The following is a 26,512-nucleotide window of genomic DNA, read 5'->3' on the forward strand; positions in this document are numbered from 1 at the left end:
CAGGGAGGTTCTTGTTGGTTTTCAGAGAGAGATTTGTTGCTCATTGGACACAAACTGATTCCTTTCAATCAGCCACATCAATGTCTTGCCGAAGAAACTTGCCCATCAGGGATTTCCAGATGATAACCTTTTTCTTTCAGGTCACCACAGAGTTCCTTTTCTGTTTCCCTTATTTTAAGTGAAATAAACCAGCTATCTCCTCTTGTATGGACCATAAGGGCTTTGACCAGGCTGAACTAAAAACTCACAACCCATCTTCAAAATGGGGTTTTTCCACAAGCTTGCCAGCTTGTCATGTTCCAGTCCCAGCTGCTGCTGCTGTCTGTAGCACTGGATTCTTTTTCTCTCTCTCTCTCTCTCACACACACAAAAAAAAGCCACATGACCCTCTTAAAACAGCAAACTGCACTCAGACTGCAGCACCAGACCCAATCTTCTGAGTCCATTCATCTGTTGCTTTCCAAAACAATAATCCATTATTCCACAGCATGTCCAAATAACACCTACTTGTGAAGTCCTTATAGGCATTCTTCAAAGTTTTTGCAAAGGCACCCGGAGCCTGAACTGTCTGGTTTGAGCAGAGCTCTTGCATTTTAAATGAGATCTGTTTTGAAGTGTTTGTATCCATGTGTGACCTAACTAAAACCCCCACACAATTTATCTCCTTTAAAACATATCTATATACAATATAACAAAATCTGTCACATTTTCCCTCACAAAAGAATTTTAACTCAAGTTAAAATTCAGTTATAACTAAACTGACTTTAAAATCACTAAAGAGATAACAATAAATATATAACATGTTATAACCATGTAACCCAATGTTCAGAGTATATATATTTCTATACATGATCAATTTTAACTTCTTGACAAACAATCTGCAATTACATTATTTGTACTTCTGATATGATTAATTTGCAGGTTTGTTCTTGAAATATTAAACTTCAGTTTAACAATCTTCTGTTTTTATTCTTCATTTTATTCAAAAACACCAGAGGATTGTGGTCAGTAAATATCATAATTGATTCTTGAGTGCTACCGAGATATACATCAAAATTCTGCAGAGCAAATATGATAGACAACAGTTCCTTCTCAATAGTGGAATAGTTCCTTTGATGAACATTGAATTTTTTTGAGAAGTATGCAACTGGATGATCAACTTTATCATGTTTTTGTAACAAAACAATACCTGCTTCCCCCTCACTAGCATCCACTGCTAAAGAAAATGGTCTGTCAAAATCAGGAGATTTTAAAATGGTAATAGCATAGCATCACCTTTAAATTTTCTAAAGCTGTCTGACAAACTTTAGTCCACACAAATTTCTCCCCTTTCTTCAAAAGGTTGATTAAAGAAAGAGCACCTTCATCAAAATTTCTGCAGTTTACTATAATATCCTGCCATTCCTATAAACTTTTTCACCATTTTCTTGCCATTGGGAATAGGAAACACAGAGATTGCATTCATCTTAGCTTGAATTGGGCCAACATTGCCATGACCAACTACATATACTAACTATGACACAGTAGCATGTCCAAATTTACTTTTAGCTAAATTAACAGTTACATTTGCTTTGGATAATCTTGCAAACAATTTGTCCAATTCCCTCAGATGTTCTTCCCATGTGTCACTTTTTGTGAACAAGACATCAATATAAGCATCTATATGTGTCAACCCTTGGATTATCAAATTAATCATCCTTTGGAATGTTGGAGGGGCATATTTCATGCCAAAAGGTAACACATTATACTCCATTAAATGGGATGGAGTCACAAAAGCCAAAATATTCTTTCCTCTCTCAGTTAAAGGCACACACCAGTAACCCTTCAATAAATCCACCTTAATAAGAAATTTCGCTTTTCCTATTTTATCATATAGTCATCTATTCTAGGAATAAGATAAGCATCTGTTTTAGTTACTGAATTAACCTTCCTGTAATCTATACAGAACCTAAGTTCCATCTGGTTTAGGTACCAGAACACAAGGAGAACTTTAATCTGAGTTCATAGGTCTAATAATATCATTTTTCAACATATATTCCACCTTCTGATCCATAATTTCACTCTTCTGAATGTTTATTCTATATGGGTATTGGTTTATGGGACTTGCCTGTCCCACACCCACATCATGATACATCACTGACATCCCTTTTACCACATCAGGAAACAAATTTGTATATTTCAAAATCAATTCTTTCAACTCTATCTGTTCTTGTGACTTTAAATGGCCTAACTTTTCCTCCAGATTTTCCAAAATTGCTGTTAGACAGGCACACAGGAATCATGGTGTCTTTAAGGTTTCACTCACAAGATCGTTTACATAATTTTATGATCCATAACTTCCTCAACCCTGTCAACAACCAACATGTCTGTTCACTTACTATTTCATTCCTTAAGTCAAGAAGATCTGTATCTGTCCTGTGTTGCTGAATTAACTCTTTCCTTGACAAAGAGAAATCCTCACTCTCACAATTACCCTGCTCTTTCAAAACTATTTCAGGAGCACTGGGCAAGTCTCTATCAATTGGATCTTCCTCAGCTTTCATCATTTTCTTAGACAAATACCTTGTTACAGCACATGCAGGATATAGCTCACAATCCTCTTCAACCTCATCCTTTCTTGGCTGATTTGTTAATCTCAAAACTGACCCAACTTTATCCTCTGTCAAATCATTCCCTAATAAAAAAATAAGACTCCCTGCATGGGTAACTTTGAAATTACTCCTTCTACAACAGGTCCTTTAGCTTATTCTTAATTCAACACTACATTGTGAAGAGATATTGACTCTACCTCCCCTTCGATCCCTCTAATCAAAGTCGTTTCTCCTGTATCAGTCTTTTGATCAAAAGTTAAAACATTTTCCAACAACAGTGACTAAGCAGTCCCAGTATCTCTAAGAAATTTAACTGGAACCTGTGATTCTCCCTCCTTTACTGAAACCAAGCCCTCTGATAAAATGTTTGAAACATCCACGACACCCTTACCAGTTTGGAACATCTGCTCTCTTTAAATCAACTGTCTTCCATGCTTCTGCTAAAACCCTTTTTCCCCCCATCTCTTTTTCAACACTAAATAATTTGCAATAATGTGACCAGGTTTCTTACAAAAATGACCTACAAATCCAGAAATTCTGACCTTTCCCATCTTAACATTCTCTTCAGACTTAATTTCAGGCTTACTGTTCTGTTCCACGTTAACCCTCAAAATGGTTACTATTCTGAAGTTTGTTTTTGTAAATCAAGGAATATTCAACCTCTAACCTTGCTGTTTGCCACCATGTCTCACTCATCCAAGTATAATTTAATCTTATTTGGGACACACCTTTTAATTTCCTCAATTAATATCAATTTTCTCAATCTGTCAAAATCATTATTTATTCCTTTTGAGGTACGCCAATGGTCAAAAAATACAGATTTTCCCAGAACAAAATCCATACAAGATTCATTCCATGTTCTCACTAAACTCCTCTAACTTTTTGCCTGTATGCTTCTGGAACCAACTCATAAGCTTTCAATACTGCTTGTTTAACAGAATCATAATTTGCCACTTGCTCTGCAGTCAAACCAGAGAATGCGGTTTGTGATTTTCCTTTCAATACACTTTGGAGTGTTAGAGGCCTTTTTTCTTTTGACCATCTTGAGCTCTCAGCAACCTTTTCAAAAAGCTGAAAATATGTATCTATATCTCCCTCATCAAAAGGAGGAACTAGATTTACCTCTCCACTAGACAAACACCTCTCCCCAGAAGTTGCAGCCTCAATTCTTTTACCTCCTTCCATCTCAATTGTTAACTTCTCTAATTGAAATCTTGTCTCTTTCAATCTGCTCCAAGTCATATTTTTGTCTTTCCTCCTCCTCCCTCCATTTTTCAGCTATCTCTAACTCATATTTCCTCCATTTTTCATCCTCTTCTTTGTTTTTCAGCTTCTTCTGCCTCATTTTGTTGTTTCTGTAACTCAACGTTCCATTTCTCTATTTCTTCTTCCACCCTCAATTTCTCCGATTCCAATTGCAATTCAACAGATCTATCCTCTGGAAAATTATCTGTCTTTATCAACAAATTTTCTCTCACCTATATATTTCACTATAATCTGTATTTGTATTTTCCTCATCTAATGCTTGACTTCACTCAGTTTTAATGCCTTATCAATGACCATCATTTCCTCTTTTCTCTTGCTCTGCAGGTGATGGTTGTGAAAAAATGTCCTAACATCCATTGCTGTTGTTTTCCAACACACAGACACACGCTATAAATTAGCTTGTGAAAACCAATGAACTAAATCATGAAAACTCCAAAAACTCCAAAAATTTAAGATCCCAAAACTCCAATTTTCGATCTGAAAGCACGATCCCCCAAATGTGATGAGCCCAGAGGACTCCAAAACCCAGCAGCAATAGAAATTCACCAAGACAAATGGTTACTTTGTGACGGTAGCTACTAAGGGAAGTGAAATAAGGAGATCACACACTGTTAGTCCCTTGCATTTCCAACAGTTTAAATTATAAGGTTGTCCGTAAGTCCCGCCCACATGTGGGCAGTGACATCACATTGAAGCCGAGTGTGCGTGCATGGCCTGTTTGAGCTTGGGAGAAGATGCACTCGGCAGCACCATCTTGATGCAGATGCTCCGCTGCTGCGGTCGTAACATTGCGGAGCCAGTTCACCTGCATCTCAATGTGCACCACCACACAACCCTACCCCTCCCTCCAGAACTGGCTCTAGCATTCCATTACCCCCGAGTGCAGTGGGGCTGGCACTTCGGTTGCGCTGGCATGACTGGCTGGCTGAGGTCAAGATGTGTGGGCTTCAGCCAGTTGGCTGTGAACAGTTCCTGTCTTTCCCCCAATGTCCAGCATGAAGGTTTTGCTCATGCTGCGAAGGACTTTGTTCGGGCCCCTCATAGGGTTATTGGAGTGGGTCCACAGCAGACAAAAACAAAGTCTGTGGTTACTAAATCCTGAGGAATGAACCGGGCCAGTGACTGTGGTATGAGGGTGGTGTGAAGGCTAACCTGTCCTGTAGTTTCTGCAACTTTGCTCTCCCCTCGGTCTTGGCATGGTGGGAAGAATTCACCTGGCGGGATTAATGGGGTGCTGTACACCAATTCTGCGATAGAGGCCTGCAGGTCCTCCTTGAGTGTAGTTCAGATGCCCAGGAGAGCTCGATGGCCAAAAGAAAAATGGCCTCTTATGCTCCAAAGTGTATTGAAAGGAAAAGCACAAATACCATACTCTAGTTTGACTACAGATCAAGTGATAAATTATGATACTGTTAAACAAGCAGTATTGAAATCTTATGAGCTGGTTCCAGAAGCATATAGACAAACATTTAGGAGTTTGGTGAAAACATGGAACAAATCTTGTATGGATTTTGCTCTGGGAAAATCTATGTTTTGACCGTTGGTGCACCTCAAAAGGAAATAATGATTTTAACAGATTGAGAAAATCGATAATTAATTGAGGAAATTAAAAGGTGTGTCCAAATGAGATTAAATTATACTTGGATGAGTGAGACATGGCGGCAAATGGCAAGGTTAGAAGATGAATATGCCTTGATTCACAAAAAAACAATTTCAGAATAGTAAACATTTTGAGAGGGTTAACGTGGAAGAGATTAGGGGAGCTCGTCCACCCAGCTGAGGCCAGTTAAATGGGCCTTGAAAGCTGGCTTCAGGTGGCAGTGGAAGCACTCAAAGAGGCCATTGGATTGTGGGTGGTAGGCAGCGGTGTGGCACAGCTTAATACCCAGGAGAGTTGCTAGCTGTGTCCACAGTGCCGATATAAACTGTGCCCCTCTCTTGGTAGTAATATGAGCTGGTATCCCAATCCTCACAATCCAATGCGCGAGCAGTGCCCTGGAGCAGGAATCAGAAGTGTCTTAAAATTTACTTGTTGTATTTGGCAGGAATGGGCACCTTCTGGATGGAAGGTTAAACAGAGGCTGCTTCAGTTTTTGGTTACAGGTAAAACACATGGCTTTATATTGGAGCAGTGGGATTAGCATTAACACCAGCATCTTGGTCCAAATTTATCCCCTGGTCATCAATAAAAAATCATCTGTGTATGACAATACCATCTGATGAGATGGCACTGCACAAATTCGCTGCTTCTTCTGATGCAACATAAATCACAATCTTGGTTGAGGGATCTATATTGAGCAAATCATGGGGATATTTAAAAGCAGATGCACATTTTAATAATGTCTATATTGTCAGAATAAGCTCCAAGCTCATTTCCATCCATCAATCCATGCAGATTATTTGCTCAAACTGCCTCAGTCATATTAAATCCTCAATTCAAAAAGGAATCAAATGTGAGTTGTTGCTAGGGCTATTATTTTCTTCGTGTTGCTGGATCAAACATTTCATAAGAAATTATAACTGACCCAATTGAGTACATTCATGCCAACAGCTATTATTCTGCATTGTAATTTACTTTTGATAGAAAATGGTTCATATTTCTGTAGTCTGGAAAAAATTTGATGAACAGCAAGAATGAACAAATAACTACCAAGGAAAATCTATGTAATGTCATCAACATTAATAGAAGACATTCTGTGACCACATTCAAGAATGCTTTTATATTGTCAAAATGCAGCACATTCTTACCTGCATGGAGAATTTATTTGAGCACATACTGTTAGAAATGTCATCACACATACGAAATCGATGCAAGCTTCAACTGTGATGCTCTTGAGCGACAAACTCCAATTTAATTCATTTGCCAATGCCAAAATGCAATTTAATGAATCGCTGGGAATTTTATGTGAAAATACATGGATACATTCAACACTCCGACTACGGACTAGAAATATAAAATCTGAGGTTGTCAGAAATCAGTTAACAAAATAAAATGTTGAAAATACTCAGGCCAGGAAACATATGTGTAGTAAGAAAGCATCTATTTTCTCTGCACAGATGCTGCACAACATGCTATTTTAAACATTGTCCCAATTTACTGCTGCAGGTGTAACAAAAAAGCCCTTAATCAAGAAAAATATTATGATGTTCAAATATTGATATTTTTGATATACAAGAGCATTTAATTTTACAAACATAATTGCACTTCATATAAAAATGTTATGCACCAAAATGTTCTGCACATTCACAGAAGCAAAGTAATTTTATGGACAAGACTGACTGTACAGATTTTTGAGGTATTCAATTAAAGAGAATGACACTTCATATATTGAGAATGTTAATTTTAAACAAACATTACATACAAGTTACTGGTTTGTGAATCAGCCATCATTTAAATAACAGAAAGAAATCTTTTAGGCTATATACTGTCAAATCCAGGGATGCTGGAGAGAAGATCTTTTTTGAGTCAGTCAAGAGACTGAGTAACAGATGCAAACCCAACGTCAGGTGACAGATCTTAGTGGGAGAGCATTTTGGAGACTGATCTTTAACATTACCATGAACAAAGATAGGAGCAGATGAGATTGAGGAAAGGTTAATTATGATGGAATTAGGTAGGGACATGGGCGAGTAGATTAGACAGATGCTCGTATAAGATTTCATGCAGAAATGTTGAGGGGACACCTTGCGCAGAGTTCTGGATAGGTATGTCCCACTGCAAGAGGGAATGGCTAATAGGGTAAAGGAACCATGGTTGACAAGAGAGGTGGAACATTTAGTCAAGAGAAAGAAGGGAGCATTCATAAAAGTCTAGAAACCAAAAATTAGTAAGGGCTCATGAGAATTATGTCAGCAGGAAAGAACTTAAAAGGACAGAAAAAGAGCTGAAAGGGGGAACCAGAAGGCTTTGGCAAGTAGGATTACAGAAAACTCCAAGGCATTCCATGCATATGTAAAGAACATGATGACTAGAGTGAGGGTAGCACCACTCAGGGATAAAGAGGGCAATGTGGAGAAAGAGGAGATAGGGGAAGTTCTTGATTAATACTTTGCCAGGGAGAGGGTGAATTTGAGCTCAGTGTAGAACAGGCAAATGTTCTGCAGTTTGTAGTGGTTAAGAGTTAGTGCTGGAGCTTCTTAAAGGTTTTCAGATAGAAAACTCCCCGGGAATGTTGAGGATATACCTCTGGTTACTATGGGAAGAGATTGTGGAAACTTTGCAATGATCTTCAAGTCTTCCCTGACTACAGGAATGGTATTGGAGAATTAGATGGCAAATGTATTACCTTGTTCAAGAAAGGTAACAGGAAGAATCCTGGGAAATATTGACCACTAAATACTGCAACAGTAGTGGAAAAACTATTGGAGAGGATTCTTATGGGCAGCAGAGATGTTATTTCTTTCCACCGAGAGTGATGGAGGCTAGTACAATGGTAACGTTCAGGACTTGGAAATAAAAAAATGGATGTAAGTAAAAGAGGGTGATGGGCTGTGAGGTTGGGAAGAGTTTTATTGATGGTGGAATATCTTTATGTAGGTCAGCACAATATCATAGGCTAAAGGTCACATAACTGGGCTGTAATGTTTTATAAGCAATGATTTTTGAGCCAGAGACCAGCAAAAAATTATGAAAATGTGAAGATGCAAAATTTTGAACCTGGTGCAACTTTTGATTTCGCAATATTTTAAGCAGGTTCAAATGCACTCCCCTCCAAAACTGGCCAAGTCACCAGATTTTAATATTAACTTTGTTATTAATCAGAGGTCCATTCTGCTGTTGAAATATAATCACATGTTTTCATATATCCAGCATTTGCTACAAGAATGTAGACTAACCGCAATCAACAATCCCGAGCCACAATTGTTTCCCAGGTTGTTGCTTAAATGACCAACTTCAATCAATGGCAGTTTTCTGCAACCATCACATATCAATCAGTTCCAGTTAATGATCATGAAACCTGTTCTGGATCTACCTGCATGTGATGATACCAATTAATTCAGACACTTAATTTTCAGGCATTGCCCAGAAATTTGAATGCAGCTTCACCCCAGCTGCGATACCTTTAGAAACCCCATACCCTTTTCTCAAATATCACCGATGCCACTATATTCGTTTCACCCTTTTCCAGAAACAAATGCAGATTTCTGACAGGTAATGTATTTAAAAGAATCAAGTTACATGAATATCTTTCCTGTAAATCTGTAGGAATGAGTATCTTTACTTTTAGATTCAGTTGGATCAAAACCAGTAATATTTTTTACAACAGTTCTTTACTTTTGTCAGCTTTATGACAGCAACACACCTTTTGTTCTGGGAAATAATGTTAGACCAAACAGATATTCTGATATGTATGTTTAATTTCCCTGCAATTTTTTCCACTTAACAAGATCAAGTAACAAGGAAGTTGTCTGATGTAGTGCTGACACTAACATTCCAATACTAATACTGTTGAAAAAGCCTATGCAATAGTAATTGTATAAACTCATAAAAACACCATAGTCCAAACATAAAAGTCAGACAGTCTTTCTAACCTGTTACTTGCCTTGCAGTCACAGGAAAAGGAGCAAAATGGAAGTCAACAATCTTCAATTCTGTTTCACTACCCTCACCCTCCAAAACAATAGAAAATACTATTTTTTGTCTTGACTTAAATGTCTGATAAAGAAATGTCACTTAATATTTACCAAACATCAATCTATTCAATTTGAGAAAAAAAATTGAGTGAAAACTTTACAATGTACAAAAAATGACAAGGATTTACATGGCCTATCTAAATATCTTTAAATTTTTTTTAAGCACAAAGTTGATTTGTACAAGTTACAAAATGTAAACATGGCAAAATAAATAGTTAAAACAAGTGACAAAAGGATCCCATGTTCATGCTCATGATCCCACAGTTTTGTGTCATTTTCATTCTGTTGTAATTTCAAGTGCAAAGCATGATGAATATCTAGTATTCAAGTAACAGAAATACATATGATGATACAAATAAACTATTGTACAAGGTAGTGATCACCTGAAATTTACAAAATTTACATTTATATATTGACAATTTTTTTACATTTAGGATATGACACTATTCAGGTCCACATCTAGCAATTGCATTCCACTGGACGCCTGATTTCAAATTTATTCTGGAATACAAATTTCCATCACTGTATGTCTTAGATGAAGTGCTTTAGACGTCATTATGTCACCTCCATGGCCATCGTCTTGTCTGTAATACCATTCAATAATCTCTCTGGTTCACTGCTCTCCCTACAAGAAAATAAACCATCTTTAATTTAAAAAAAACCATAATACTCACCCATAGAGCATAATCTATTAAAAATAAAAACACGTTAAACATGTCCACTTTAAAATGATTCCGACATTTTAATTTTTGATTTCTATTTCTATTGACAATTAATTTTCACACAAGCGTATGAATGAGGAACTGAAGTAGGCCATTTAGCTCATTCCACCATTCAAGAGGATTGAGGGTGATTTGATTATAAATGAAAACAGACATTCCACCAACTTTTCATTCATCAATAAGCTAATTCTTCCTTAAAAACAAAAGGTTCCAGATTTTAGTTGAAAAAAATGAATCCTCTTCTCAGTATTAAATGGGCAACCTTTACTTTTAAATAGTAACCTCCAGGTTCTGGATTCTCCCGTTTTTTTTTTGTAAATGGAATAATTTCAAACCAAAAAAAAATCATCTAATCCGAATCGTTCAATAATTTCCAAAAATTTCAATCAGGTTGGTAGGTTAACTTGCCACTTTAAATTGCCCCATTGTATCAAGATGAGTGGTAGAATCTGGCAAGGAGGAAGGGGTGCTGATGGAAATCTGGGGGAAAAATGGATGTATCGGATCAGTGTAAATGGGTGGTATAGGATGGTTAGCAATATGCACTTTCAAGGAGGGAAAAACACCCGTCTGTAAAGGCGGAGGCTCTTCGCCCTTACGCCTAAAGACGTACCTTTCCGCATGTGCTGTGGCTGGCTCCGAGGCGCTAATTCCAACCCTTCCCGGGGAAGGATAATCGGCAGAGCACTGAGCTCCGCTGCCTGACCTGAAGGTACGGCCGCTGCAAGCTGCTGGTTAGGGGAGAACTGATGATGCTGTCAGTACACGACCCATCTCCCCACTCACCCTTCCCCCTCCATGACCCCTTCAAGGCAGGGGTGGGAGGTGGAAGCTGTCAGGGCAGCGGGGGTTGTCGGCAGGGAAGCAGGAGCTGTCGGCGGAGGCTGGTGTGGGACAAGACAGCCTCACTGAGCCACTCTGCACTCAGAACATGGCAGAGCAACGGCCATCTTCCCAACCCATAATCCCCCCCCCCCCCCCCACCCAAACGCAGCAGGAACTGTTCTGGGAAAGGAAGATGGCCATTGCTCTGCCACGTATTTATGATGGGTGGTGCCGAAGCTCTGCCTCCATTGGCTCTGGATGGTGCTACATGGTGCCACTCAACAAATACAACACTGGGGCAGCCTTTTAAGGCTGGTGTCTGAAAGGCAAGTTTTAAGTTTTCAATCTGCTCTTGTAGCTGGTCTCCAGGCAGAAGCCTGAAATGAAAAGACCTAAAGTCTCAGTAGCTAGATAAGTCTGTTTCTTTGTATTTATGGTGACCATGACAATGGATCCACAATGAAACACTCCAAAATCAATACATTTTCACAGTAATCACACTCAGATCAAGGCTTATTCATTTACAATCAAGAAAGACCACCAGAAGTCGTTCACTTTCAGAAGCTAATTACATCCTCATTAAGTGCTTTACATCTTTACTTACCTAGCCAAACTACTGATGGCACTACTGGGGGTCACCTTTGTCACCCTGTCAAGGCTGGTAGCAGCTGTAGCCAGCTTTAAGGCAGAAGGAGAAGGTGCTGAAGTCCTTGCACTAAGATGCACATTGACAGGAGTAACCACATTCATACTGTTCAGATGCACAGCAGTTCCTATGCAGGAATTGTTCACATTAAATGACTGGGGACTGCTTGTGCGTATTGCAGGAAACATATGATTTGCTGAGGTGCGATTAACAGTTCTTATAAGTTGAACAGTAGATAATCCTGGGCTTGAGGATGAAGTAACATTCGCAGGTTGAAGATTTCGGTAGGCGCCTATAAAATTAAGAATTAAAGTCAATTAAAAATAGGTTCTTACACATGAAGACTGAGGAAATATAATATAGACATACGACAAAACAACAGGCCATTTCGGCTCACGAGTCCCAGTATACACACAATGAACCTACGTTTTGAACAATGGGAGGAAACTGGATCCCTCGGGGAAAACCCATGTAGACACAGGGATAACGTACAGCATGGGATTTGAACACCGGTCTCAATCGCTGGTGCTGTAAAAGGTGTTGACCTCGCTGCCATTCGTGCAATTTATGGATTTAACTAGATTGTTTTAATATGAGGGGAAGATCGCCCAAATGGTTAAAGTGGGAGAAACCAAAGCCTGGTGAACTTTATAAATGTTAAATTCTGTGCACAGTATAAGAAGTGCCTGTAGAAGAACTTTTCTGAACTTACACACACATTGGATACATTCGCACTTAGAATTAGAAGGGGGGGTTAAGTTAGGTTAGTTCAGTCGATAGTGATAAGTTAAAGTATGATTCTGTTTTCATGTTTAAAGATAATTAAAAGCAACTTTTGTTTAAGTAACCATTGGTCTTAGTAAATATCTATTGCTGCTGGGTTTTGGGGTCTTCTGGGCTCGTAACAATAAATACATATTTAGTTCCTGAAAAATTGTATTTCAACTCTTGTGGAAGGTATAGAAAAGGTTTACTGGATGAAGCCACACAGACCAGGGAATTTAAGTATTTAATGCAATAAGAATATCTGGAGTGTTCTTCACAAATCAGAGAAGGGTAAAAAGGGATTTACAAAAAATGGTTAAATTAACCAAGTCACCAATGTCACTGTGATTTGTTGATACTGCCAGAACTACATCCCCAGGTGCAGTCCAAACCATTATCCATTTGTGCCACTAGCTAGCATCTAAATGCTTTGAGTAGGTGTACAAATTCACTTTAATCTTGTCACTGATTAATTCAAATAAGCCGTTTAGAATGTAAGTGCCCATCTTCCACTTTCATTCATAAACATAAAAATAAAATTATGAGCAGAAGCAGAGAGTCTTCAAAGCATAAACAACAAAGTGAATCAGTGGGCAGGTGGAAAAGTTGGAAGTTATTATTTTGGTGCACAAATAGCGGAGAATTTCTTTTAATAATGAAAGATGACAGTACGTTGATGTACCCTTTGCACAAGTGACCGAAACCCAACATGCACTCTAAAAGGAGTTAAGGAAACCAAATAGACGACAAGGAGATTTTAGAACAAGAATAATTGTATGGGACCTTAATGAGATCATGTCAGTATTGTGTACAATCTGCTCTCTTCACAGGAAAGGGTATAGTTTAGAAGGCTGCAGCAGATTCCATAATTCCATAAACAGATGTACCTCAATATCCACCTTGAACTGCTGGTTGCATGCCATTGCAACTTCCCTTCCCACACCAACCAGTCCATCCTTGGTCTTCTCTACCTCCAGATGGAGACCCAGTACTAACTAGAGGAACAAACTTCATCAATTGGTCGACGCTTGCGAGCAAGTTCGCAAACCAAATGGAAAGGGGAGTTGTGGTTGTCATCAAGAGACAAGGGGCAATCCAAGAAGGGGAGGTTCATTTGCGGTTAAAGGGTTATTGCTTGTGGGGATTGTTGGGGTATTTCATGTCTTAAGTGCGTTGTCCTATATTGAGATTAAAAAGGAAAACTTAAAAAACAGTAATGGAAGAAAAGGGATGGAGGTGGCGAAGAGGTGGAAAAGAAGTGAAAATAAAGATACAAGATGGCCTTGCGGGACTATATGACGATAAACATTAACGGAATATATAACCAAGTTTAAGTGTATCCCATTGGAAAAATAAAAATTACATATAATTTAAAAGACAAAGTTACAATGTTTGAAAAAACCTGGGAACCATATATGGAACATAATAGAAAGAGCAGGCCTAGGACCACCATCACCTAAAATGATAAGAAGATAAACACGATCAGATTTAATGTGAGTAAGTAGATGATGCATCTTTTTTGTTTGTATTCCTTTTGAATAAAGATATTGTTTTATTGTATTTTATATGTTCAATATTTACTGTTTTTGGAGGGGGTTGGGAAGGGAGAAGGGAGGGATGGGGAAAAAAAGAGAAAATGTCACTGTGAATATTTAAAGAGATGCATCTGTAAATATACTGGTTGATATGGTTCATAGTGCGATAAATAAAGAATTACAAAAAACTAAAAATTAAAAAAAAGGAACAAACTTCATTTGCACCTAAGCCAGTCAAGAAGAACAAGAGATCTCATTGAAAATTACATGGGACAGCATTTTTTTTTCCAAAAAGGCTTGTTGCCTGAAAAAAAATTGGGGATTACTTCAAGATGAACACATAGTTAATTTCAGATTTGCTGTATCATGTATTTTTCTTCAGCATCTGATGCTGCTCATGTCAGTGTTCAACAATACTAGGCCAGCATTGATGGATTCCAGTTGCCCTGATATCACTTTTCCATAGTTGTAATGTCCTGGTGAAACCTTTCACCGTGTTCCTCACTGACGGCACCAAGATCAGCAGGAAAGACGTCCAAGCGTGAACGCAGAAAATGAATTTTCAGTGACATGTTGCACCTCATGGTTTGTCTGCTTGAACCTGGTTGTCCATCAGCTGGATGTAGTTTGGTGCTCTGTTGTTGCCAAGAAAATTCTCAACGACATGCCTTAATGCCTTCCATGCTATTTTCTCCAGTCTCGAGAGCAGTTCTTTAAACCACCTTGTCATTGATAACGTATCTGATTTGTGGACTGCTTTGCTATATCTTGGCATCAGTTATTCTTGGAAACATTTGTCTCTAATAGTGATATGCATCACCTTCCTTGTTCATTGTTTTCACATAACCTTTCATCAATCCGAGTTTTATATTGAAGAGGAGGCAGAAATATCTGTTAGGTCAACAAGTGGTTTATGTATCACACTTTTCTGACCTGGAACCAAAAGCTTACGGAGTGGCCAGATCTTTTTAAGCTAATGTGATTCTACAGCATGGCTATCCCATTCACAAATAAAACATCAGTACCTTGTATATCCTAGCTGCATTACAAGAAGCAGTGCCAATACTTTTAGATCACCACAGATGTTCTTCTTGTACGATATGCATTTCAACAACAGTTTCATGTTATCATAGGTTTCTTTCATATGTGGTTCATAGCCAATGGGTACTGAAGGGTACACATTGCCATTGTATAACTGGGCAGAATTTAGGCTTAACTTTATCTATAAAGACACTGTTGCAGTGGGTCGCACACACAATCCAAAGCCATGAACAACACATCAATGTCAGTGTAGAAAAGAGGTATCAACCAGCATAAAGAAGTTTGTCAAATGTTCTTGACAGCTCTGAAAGGTAGAAATTTTCATACCTGGTGACAGCAAACCCCATCCTTGCAGTCTTGAACTAAGTAGTTCTGCTTTTGCTTGACTAGGTCATTTAATTCTGGCTGTGTTAACAGATGAGGATAAAGAGGCACAAACGGTTCAACATCTGGATCAATGTCGTTTTCCACATCTAGTTTAAGCATTGTGCTATCTTTATCTGCCTCATCTTGGCTCCATGTCCCTGATGGCATTGGAACAGTAAAACTGTCATCATGCGGCAGTGGACTCATGGCTGAAGGCAGATCGGTGTATTCAATAGATTTTTTACTTTTTGCAGAGAAGTCAGATTTATCAGTCATACAGAAGTAACAGACCATCACGTAATCCTTCAGTTTTTTGGCAGATCATCGGGACTGCAAATGGCACAGACTTCCGCGTACCTCTGAGTCAAACTCTCATGCTCACTCCATATGTTGCACAACAAATGTGAGGAGCCAGGGTTTGTCTTGGTCACCAATTTTACAACCAAAGTAGAGTTCAGAGGCTTTCATGATAAGTGCAGTCACACTGCATTTTTGAGCCTTAAGCGTATACTCGCTACAAATGTAACAATGTATTGCAGCTGTTGTTGACAAGACATTTCTGATGTATTGAATCTTCCTGAGGACAATAAATGCTATTGTTAAGTATCCTCTCTAAGCTAAAAACATGTGCATCAACATGCATTCAATTTATACCAATGTAATGCACAGCCTCTATAAATGTGAGCTTCTTTTATAGTCTGTCTACAAGACTAAATTTGCATATCACCTGTACGGAGTTCATGCACAGGCATGCTTGGACTGACCAAAACAACTTGCTTTGTGGTCAATATGCCAATAGACTTAAATTATGACAGAAAATCACAAAAACAGGTTATATCTAAAAATGGTATGTAATAGGATCATTTCAATGTGATTTTTGAGATCAGTAGCCAAAAATCCATGAATGTTTGAAACATTAATTGTTTCTCTTTCCTCAGTTGCTGCTTTTGGACTTTTATTTCCCATTTTCTGGTTTTGCAATATTATTCTCCGATGGCCAAATTGTCCAAGTTATCAGAAACATTATATACATTTAAAACAAATTTACAAATATGCTGCATAACAAAAGACATTGTCTATTGTGATATTCCACGTGAAGGTAATGTGCACAAGATTCCCAATTCCAGTATTCATTGTACTGTCAAATATGCATAAAGTAACCCAGTGTGGCAACTTAATCATTGCTGCCACATTCACATCTAGACACCCAGATTAATGATCAGTGGTCAGGAATTTCTGTCCCAAGGCATCTGTAAAAATTGAATATAAATTTAGTATGGAATAAAATACTGGTATTAGTAATGGTGAACATTAAAAATAGATTACACAGGACAACAAAGATTTTGCATCCTGACACTTCTGGGTGTATTTTAATCACAATCAGAATTTATTGTCATTAACAAGTCATGAAAATTCAGTGCTTTGTGGCAATATCATAGTTCAAACATTCATATTATAAACCACCTTACAACAATAAATATTAACAAAAAGGACACAAAAGTAAGGCAGTGTCTTTGGTTCATTGATTATTCAGGGATCTGATGGCAGTGGGGAAGAAGTTGTCCTTGTGCCACTGAGGGCTTGTCTTTAGGCTGTTGCAACTTTTTCCCTGATGGTAGCAGAGTGAAGAGGGGTCTTTAAGCATAGAGACTGCTTTTCAAGACATCACCTCATGTGGTTGTCCTCGATGGAGTGGTCTGGTACCTGTGATGCCACAGGTTGAGTTAACAACTCTCTGGAGTTCATTCTTGTCCTGAAAGTTGGCGCCTCCATACCAGACAGAATGCTCTTCACGGAACACCTGTAGAAGTTTTTGAGAATCTTCGATGACATACCAAATCTCCTCAAACACCTCACAAAGTACAACCGCTGGCGAGCCTTCTTCGTGGTTGCATCAACATGGAGGCTCCAGGACAGATGCTTGGAGACGTTAACACCTGGGAATTTGAAGATCTTGACCCTCTCCATTACTGAGCCCTTGATGAGGACCGGGTCATGTACCCCTGATTTCCTCCTGAAGTCCACAATCATCTCCTTGGTTTTGTTAACATGGAGTGCAAGATTGGTGGTGAGACACCACTCAAAGAGCTGATCCATCTCCCTCCTGCACGCTTCCTCATTGCTGGTTGTGATTCTGCCAACAAACGAAGAGCAGCCGTATGTATGAATTGCGGCTTTCAAGGTGATCCAGAGCTGAGTGGAGAGCTAACGATATTGCATCTGCTGTGGAGCGATTGTGACGATAGGCAAATTGCAGTGGGACCAGATCTTTGCTTAGGTAAGTGTTAATTCTGGCCATGACCAGCCTCTCAAAAGCATTTCATCACAGTAGAAGTTAGTGCTCCTGGGTAATAGTCATCAAAATGGATTTTGGGCTGCATTTAACACAATTAGGAGCAAGAGCAAGATATCCTAATATTGACATCTTTTATTCATGAGTTTGTATCTCAGATGCTGGTTCTTGTATCATCCACTAATGGGAACAGTTATTTTAATTGATCTTATCTGAACCCATAATGATACAACCTTTTTTGTCCACCTCATCCATGCCAACTGTGACACCCATCTATGCTGATTTTATTTGCCTGCATTAGGCCATCATTTTTTACACCTTTCCTATCAAAGTACCTGTCCATAAGCTTTTTAAAGGATGTTAATTACATATCACTTCCTTTGTCAGTTGGTTCAGAATTCAAATAATTAAGGCACATCTCCATAAAATCTCTTCTTAACTTTACATTCTCAAGAAAAGGTTTATTCTGCCTAACCTTAGAGCTGAAATCCCCTTAGTTCTGAAACCAATCCAGTCAATGTTATGGGCAGTGAGCATCAGTTTTGCACATGACCAAAACAAAAATACAAATTAGTAAGCTTCAAGTTACACAGACGAAAGAAATGGAATCACAGCCACTAAAAATGACACATTGCTTCAATGAGAGAGACTAGTTTCCAAGTTTCTGCTAACATGCTAACGATCATAAAAAAATGTAACTAGACATTTAAAAAAAAAGTGGTTTAGGATCAGTTGAATTCTGTTCGTTAAAGGTGTGAAGAATATTTCCAAATTCTAGAATTGAAAACCTGCCCTGTATCATGATCATGGAACAAATGAACAGGAACTTGTAACTAAACATTTCAAATTCAAGTAATAAAACTTGACCAACCCCATATTCAGCAAACTAAGAGCTGGGCCTCAATTCCCCACTGTGTAACTGGATCTTGGAGTTCCTCACCTCCAGACCACAATCAGTGAGAATAGGTAAGAACATCTCATCCACAATCTCCAACAGTACCGGAGCACCGCAGCGTTGCATTCTTAGCCCCCTTCTCTACACCTACGACTGTGTAATTCGTTACAACAATAACACCACATGAAAAACCTTGGCAAAAGTTCTCAGATGTGTAGTGGAAAGTATGCTGACTGGCTGCATCATGGCCTGGCATAGGGACACTAATATCTCTGAGAGTAAAGCTCTGCAAAAGGTCGTACATCACAGGCAAAACTCTCCCCACCATAAGGAAATTTAGATGGGTGCTGCCATCGGAGAGCAGCAGCAATTATCAAAGATCCACACCATCCAGGACACGCTCTGTTCTTGATGCTGTCATCAAGACTCGTACCTCCAGGTTCAAGAACAGTTGCTACCCCTCCTCCATTAGATTGAGTTTAACATCAGACGTGATCAATATCTGCACTGTCCTGCTCTTTTCCAATGACAATGGTTAATTATTGTTCTCAACTTCTTGCATTAGGTTAAAGGATTACAAATACATGCCACCTGCAGTGTTCTTGATAGACAATGAATACAACCTCTCCCCTACATATGACCTATGTGACATGACCATCTGTACATATGTCCAAAAAAACTACAATTTTTTTTAAAATGAAGAAAAAATATGTAAATATAAACATTTCACTTGGTCGTACATCCACCAGTGCTAATGGTTGCATGTGTATAATAGTGATGGTCAGACAATATCCCGGCATTGTGTACATCAGAGCATTTCTCTCAGTTCTCAGGATAAAAGAATGCTGTACAGGAATAATGGGGAGTCGGGAGAGTGCAGGGGAGTGGGGTGAGTTTGGGGACGGAAAGTGGGCTGCCAGGAGAGTGCGGGGCAATGGGTTCAGTGTGGAGACTGATAGCATGGGAACTACATGCCATGCTAACATACATCCAACGCGACTATTTCGAGATCTGACTGGTCAATTAGAACGAACTTAGACATATGTCAGGGAATTTTTGGACATTGTTGTTAAAATAAAATATGAATACATGCCATTCCTCCAAAAATGGTATCTTCTTACATGCAACATGAGAAGACCACTATTGGAAAGATAATTGAATTCGACTAAACAATGAAATACATAATTAGTTCAACTATCTATTCAACTGCAAGGTCCTTACTCTTAATAACAAGCAAACAGCAATACCAACTACAAATCACTATTGGATTACACAGGACAAATACACCAAGAACTATTTCTCCCCCCGAATTCATTCATATTTATAGTAAGATTTCCATAGCCAATAATACTTTAGTCTCACCTGCAGACTGGACAATGCCATTGACGCTTGCAGTCTGACCTGCAACATCCTTGGAAACTTCTGCCTGACTTGGTCCAGGAGCATTAACAACAGCTGATGCTGCAAAGTGCGCACTAGCTGAATCTAGCGTTTTTGAAGAGTAGTCAGATATTCTGGATCCCTGAAAAGATATTTCAGAAATTAATTTTCCAGAAAAAAGCGCCAGCCACAGGAAATGGAGGGAGACAACTTCAGTTCAGTTTCCCACATCCAAAATTTCAATCCTAAATATAATCTAATCTCAGCCAACTCTTTTCATTTCTCTTCTCTTTCTGAATCCATTCAGGTCCTCTGACTACCCTCCCCCCATCCCTCCCAGACCCCATTACTGTTTACCTCTACAAATGCTGCCTGACCTGCTGAGCTCCTCTAGCAGCTCAACCTTTGCTCCAAATTTTCACATCTGCAGTCTCATTTCCAACATGTCCCAGGTGCAATATTTTTTTCAGCAAACTATTCCAGTTAAGAATATGGAGAAAACCTGATGCCTCTTACGTTTTCCTTCACTAACATCAGCCGAGTCCCAATAATCAACATATAGAAAATAATTCAAGTGAAATCTCTGCAACTTTCTATTACTTGATTAAAATGCTTAAAAGGTCAAGTAATTCAATATTTAAACAGGAAAGTACAATTTGTGCTTTGTAACATGCAAAATAATTTACATTTAATTTTTTTTAATGGAGATCATTTATCAAGGGGCAACCACAAAGTTGTAGAATGGTATAGAGATTTAGTTGCTTGATTAGTAAATGGTTTTCATTCACAGATTTCGCTGTAGCATGTGGGAAGTAATTAAGCAAGACCATAAGACACAGGAGCTGAAATTGGCTATTCAGCCCATTGAGTCTGCCCTGCCAAGAAATTGAAACAAATTGGCCTGTCTCAGTAACAGTAGCCTGGAAACCATTAGAATGTCAGTGATCCATTTGCTTCACTGATGTTTTCCAGAGAAGGATAGTTATTGCCCTTACTGGAACTTTGTGCAATTCTGGACCCAATGTTTGGGGGTAATTAAGGATAGACAACATATTATGCCATTGCCAATAACATCCATATTCCTTGAACATACAAAAAAAACCTAACACTTATGGTTCCTTTCACAGCCTCAATCTCCCAAAATAATTCATGATTAACACATGTCTGATATGTAGTCATTGTTGAGTAAATGCAGCAAATTTCTTCAAACAAAAAGCTAGTGAGGAACAGATGATCTATTGTCGGAATCTAAATTCTAGAATAAAAGATAGTTAGATTACTAATGATGTTTTTTTCCAAAATGTGCCAGAGTGTTTTGTACTAATGGGAAGATTGGGCTTCAGGTTAGTATGTCATTTGAAAGATGGACAGATCAACACTGTGCCTACTGCTCTGGAGCAACAGTCTCTAATTTAGTGGAACTTGATTCTGAATCAAATGTGGGAGGAACAAGCGCCAACTTATTTTCAAATGCAGTAACAATAACCAAATTTACATATATATATTAAAAAAATAAAAAAAATCGCACATCCTCCAAACAATCCCAATGCTAACGCACAAAACGCAACAATTAGTAAATTCCATCAGCAAAAAATATCAATAAGCCATTACATTTTCTACATTATTTCTATTTTGTACATATAAGGAAATGTGTACCAACACAAGGATTTTTTGACTAACATTATTCAGTAAAATAGATCATATATTTTATGGTGACTTTCAGATAACATAGTTCATTTTAAGTTGGATTCTTTAGTGTGGCATGGTTAGGGTAGTGGTTAGCACAATGCTATTACAGCACAGGTGACCCAAAAAGTTAAGTCTCTGAAGTCAAGAACTTGCATGAAAAGTTTAATATATTTTATATTTAAAATGTTACTATGTATATTTTTCAAAAACATCAAAAATATTTAAAAAGAAACCTTGCATGAGGACTCAATAGGCGTCTCACTACATTTACCTATATAAATGCACGTTTTAGATGCACTTTCATTCGGGAGGGACCTTAAAGAACCAAAATGTAAGAAAAAATATCTCAAATTAAATGATCAAACAGAAGTTTTAAAATTAATTTTAAGTTGGTTATGTTCCATATCAGGATACAGCACTGTTATCATGTTACATGCCTACGATGAATGATGTCCATCTGAGTTTTCAGCATTGAAGATGTTAAGATACAGACACTATCATTCAACTTGTACTGCACTTGATGGATTCCTCAACTTATGTAGTTATGACATTACATCCTTCTTGTCACTTCCAATAGCACAGCGCATTACATGCCTATATTACCTGTGAGCTTCCATGTGACACATTTGAGGAATGTTGTCGTTGCATCTGTGCTAACTGCTGCCTTTGCATCTGAACAAGTTGCTGTTGATGAGTATGGTACTGCTCTTCTGTTATGCCACCTGTTAAGTAAATATCTTAATATCATTATCTCATAATATTAGTTGAACACAAGCAACCTTTAATGGATATTTTGTAAGATTAGTCAAGGACAGAGTGGAGGAAAAAATTCAGAAAATTCAAAAATATTTGCTCAATGACCATGTTATATTTCTGAAGTGAATTACATGCATTCCTGCATGCATTTATAATCATGAAACACAAGTACAACATTCAATGAAGCAATGGAGAGCAATATCACACTTTAACATTTGAGCATTACAACGAACATTGCAAGATTTCTGTGGTTTAAAGTGGAGACCTTGTTAAAGCAGTTACTGTAACATCTAATACCTTCTACCTGAGGGTAGGAATGAGAAATGGTTGTGACCAGGGTAATGGGGATCCTTATGGGCATTGGTCGTCTTCTTGAGACAATGCGTAACGTCGTATTAAAAAAAAATGCAGCAGGTGTGCTGAAGGTTTCGGTGCTAGGCCCATTGCTGTTTGTCATCTGTATTAATGATTTGGATGAAAAAATACATGGTATGATTGGAAAGTTTCCAGATAGCACTGAAGTGTCTGGAATTATACATAATCAAGGCAGTTCCCAAAGATTGCAGCAGGATCTTGATCAGCAGGGAAAGTGGGCCACATGGAACACAAATAAATGTGAGGTGTTGAATTTTAGGAAGTCTAACACGGCTAGGACCTACACAGTGAATGATAGGGATCTGGGGAGTGTTGGAGACCAGAGGGATCGAGGAGTGCAGATACTAGGTACTTTGAAAGTGGCATCACTGGTAAACAGGGTGGTCAAAAAAGTTTTCAACACATTGGCCTTTGTCAGAGTGTGGAATATAGTACCTGATGCACTTGTACAAGACATTGGTGAAGCCCTATTCAGAATATTGTGCTGCAGGAGAGAAGTAGTCAAACTACAGATGGTGCAGAGATACAAGAGGATGTTACCAGGACTCAGGTACCTGAGCTATTGGGAGAGGTTGAACAGGCAAGTGCTTGATTCTTGAAGCGCAGCTTGGCGGGGGGGGGGGGGGGGTGGGGTGGGGGGGGAAGAGAGGTGATCTTAAATATACAAAATTATATGAGAAATAGATGAGGTTAACACAAAATATTTTGCCAGAGAATGGGAAATCAGTAACTTGAAGACACAGGTTTAAAGGGGGTTGGGGAGGGGGAGATAGCCAGTGTGTGAAGCAGGCTGCTGGAGGTGGTGGTTGAGGCAAATACTATTGCAACTTGTCTGAAAAAAATCAGGACGGATACATGGATAGGATAGGTTTAGCGCAATATAGGCCAAACTCTGGTAGGTAGGACGAGTGTCAGTATGAGCAAATTGGGCCTAAAGGCTTGTTTCCACAATCGATGACTCTCATGAGACAATGAGCTATCAACAGTTCAGAAAACATGGGAATGAAGAATGAAAACGAACTACCCAACTTACCAGATATCCTATTCCTGCTGGTGATCATGGTACTTGACGATAAAATAGAAGACATTGGAATTCTCCTTTTGTTCACATTTTGCCCTAATTTTTTGGAAGTACAGCAATTATCATTGTCCTGAAGCTGGGTTAACCGAGGCTGAAAGTGCCGTAATCGGCAAGCTTTAATATTGCTTAGTATTTCACTAAGTGACAGTCTATTTGCAAAGTCTTTATTGGAAGAAATGGTCCACGAGTCGTCAGATGTAAAAGCAGCTGGGGAGCTAGGAGATGACAACATTTCTGGGTCAATTTGCCGTAAAATGTGATCATGATCTGTGGATGCTCGATCGAGCAAAAACCTAAAAAGGAAAAGAGATGGAGTGGAAAAGACATATTTACACTTCCATTACAGACACAATTATCCTACGGGTAAATAAAATTGCAAATCCTGTTTCCCTTTGTTTTTTTTTAAAATGTAGGCTTGAATTCAGTACTTCCTATGGATCAATTTATTGACTTTCTTAAGCATTTTAATAAATTCATGCAGTTATACAGCACCTTGTAATGAGATTTTTAATATTCTATTTTAATACAACAATGACGTTAAATGTGTAATCTTGTTTTAAATTTCTCTTTTGCCCTTAATGACATCTGTTCTTCAGCACTATTACCTTCAAGTAAGGTCAGCACTGTGTTTCTCACAATATATACTTGAACAGAGGAGGCCAAGAAACAAAAAGGCTCAATTCTCAAAACGGAGGGTCCAAGTTTTAAAGTAACTAATGGAAGGATCAGAGGGGAGTAGGGAAAAAAAAAAATCACCCAGATGATGGAACATTAATTGGACGAGTGTACTTAAGCATTTAAACAGTTTGGATGTGGTAGGCCCAAGGGCTTGCTTCTGCAGAACTACAATGCCAAAACTGCAGTAGAGACAAAAATCTGAACTGTAGTAAACAACTAATTGAATCTGCACTTAAAAAGCCATGATTAAATGCTGGAAAATACAATTATGATGGGCCCTCTTTTTTAACTGACATGGATACAATGGCCTCTTCCTAGGTTGTAAGTTGTCTATGATATAATTTGAACAATGTGAAATATATAATGTAATTCACTAAGTTTTCAAATAATCATTGATTTATAATTAAATAAGTGAGAAATATTTATGCATGGGACAAAAACTGTACACAAATTGGACAAGCGCAAGTACCAATTTCACTTGTGTCATTTCAACACAGCAACAGTTAGCATGAAAGTATTTTGTGTGCTGGCAATTATCTTTGACATGACATTTCACCAATGTGTTTAAGAATTCTTAGGGTCAGCAATAGTAACTGTCAGTTACAACTAAAACCCCTTAAGAAAAATCTGTTTTAAAACAAGGAACTGTCAAGACCTGAAGCATAAAACAGGCTACCTCTTTTTCACTTGGATTCCAAGAGGGTAGGGAAATTCCGAATGGTGGGTAGAAGGAAAGAATCCAGTTTAAGGCTGGATGATCAACAGCAAGACAGTGCATGAAGTGGGCAGGGGAGGAAGTACCGTATTTTCACTTGTATAATGCGCAGAAAACCATAAATTGTGTAAAAATATTTTCATACAATGCGCACGTGCGCATCTAAATTCCGACTGACAAAATTAATTTGCATTTAAATGGGATAGGATATAAAGAACATACCAGAATCTGCCACAGTAAATCTCTCACAATTAACACCCCATCAACTTCCCCAGAGGTGTCAATTGCTCATTATATAGATGATATCCTGGTGCAACACATTAACAAGCATTGCAGTGCCCAAGCCAGAAAGTCCTTCTTCTAGGTATACCATGGCATTTAGTACAAAGAGATAGACTCAAAAATCAAAATTTCCCACACCCACTATAAATTGTGCGGTTTCTTTCATTGCCGCTATTACTCTCTCATGCTCATTATAACATTCCCACGCACACTATAAATTGCATCTTTCCCACGGCTGCTATAAATTGTACGTGTTCTTTCAATGCTGCTATTATATATTCCCACACTCTTTATAAACTGCCAGTTCAACTTTCCCATGCTGACCATTAATTGTGCGCGTCCTCTCGATATGCAAAAAATTCTCGTATAGTGCATATACATATAACGTGGTGGGGGTGCCTGGTTTGTAAAATACACATATAAAGCATGTGCTATATGCATAAAAATACGGTAATAGCAGTTGGAGCACAGTTGGAGGAAAATAGTTTATTGAGTCATTGATGTTGATGGATTGAGTCAATTAGGACAGAAAATATAAGGAAATTAGCAAACACGAACTGAGGTTAGAACATGGACAATTTAGATTAATTCCATTAATCAGGTAATGAGATCAATTATAAAGGTAACCAAAGCATGGTTAAGGGGTTTAGCAACAAATGGGCCAAGATAATATGGAGGGACATTGCTGCCAGAGTAGAAATAGGTTATTTTTATCATTAAGTAGCAAGTTCTGCTCAGGGTATAGAGGACACAGAGTTTAGAACTTTACCCTGCAGCCTTCTATGCTATACTTGTTTCAGAAGTGTCATCCACTAACAGCTGGCCAAGAGCAAATGAAAGAGTTTCAGTATCTAGCATTGCTCAGTCCACCTCTCCAAGAGAGCAGATACAAAACTGGACACCAAGCTGTCAAATTTGTTTCCACAAAAATCTAAAATTACCTATATTTCAACATATAAATAAGTTGTGAAACCCCA

The 26,512-nt window shown here is 38.3% G+C and overlaps 1 protein-coding gene across 8 annotated transcripts in view; it reads right to left on the bottom strand.

Moving 5' to 3' along the window:
• Nucleotides 1–6,996: 6,996 nt before the first annotated feature.
• epc2 (enhancer of polycomb homolog 2 (Drosophila)) overlaps nt 6,997–26,512 on the bottom strand; it is an 80,747-nt gene continuing 61,231 nt past the window's right edge. For 7 of the 8 annotated variants that reach the window (XM_069934984.1, XM_069934983.1, XM_069934987.1 and 4 more), the window contains 5 exons: nt 23,813–24,153; nt 22,252–22,370; nt 19,942–20,101; nt 11,643–11,976; nt 6,997–10,116 (listed from right to left, as the gene is read on the bottom strand). In XM_069934984.1, coding sequence (XP_069791085.1) covers nt 10,047–10,116; nt 11,643–11,976; nt 19,942–20,101; nt 22,252–22,370; nt 23,813–24,153 — 1,024 coding nt within the window. In that variant the 3' untranslated portion in view covers nt 6,997–10,046. Of the gene's footprint in view, nt 10,117–11,642; nt 11,977–15,352; nt 15,431–19,941; nt 20,102–22,251; nt 22,371–23,812; nt 24,154–26,512 lie in introns of those variants that run through there. The other variant, XR_011356652.1, reaches the window with a different exon arrangement.

This window comes from Narcine bancroftii, chromosome 4, assembly GCF_036971445.1.
Source record: "Narcine bancroftii isolate sNarBan1 chromosome 4, sNarBan1.hap1, whole genome shotgun sequence".
NCBI classification, from domain to species: Eukaryota; Metazoa; Chordata; class Chondrichthyes; order Torpediniformes; family Narcinidae; genus Narcine; species Narcine bancroftii.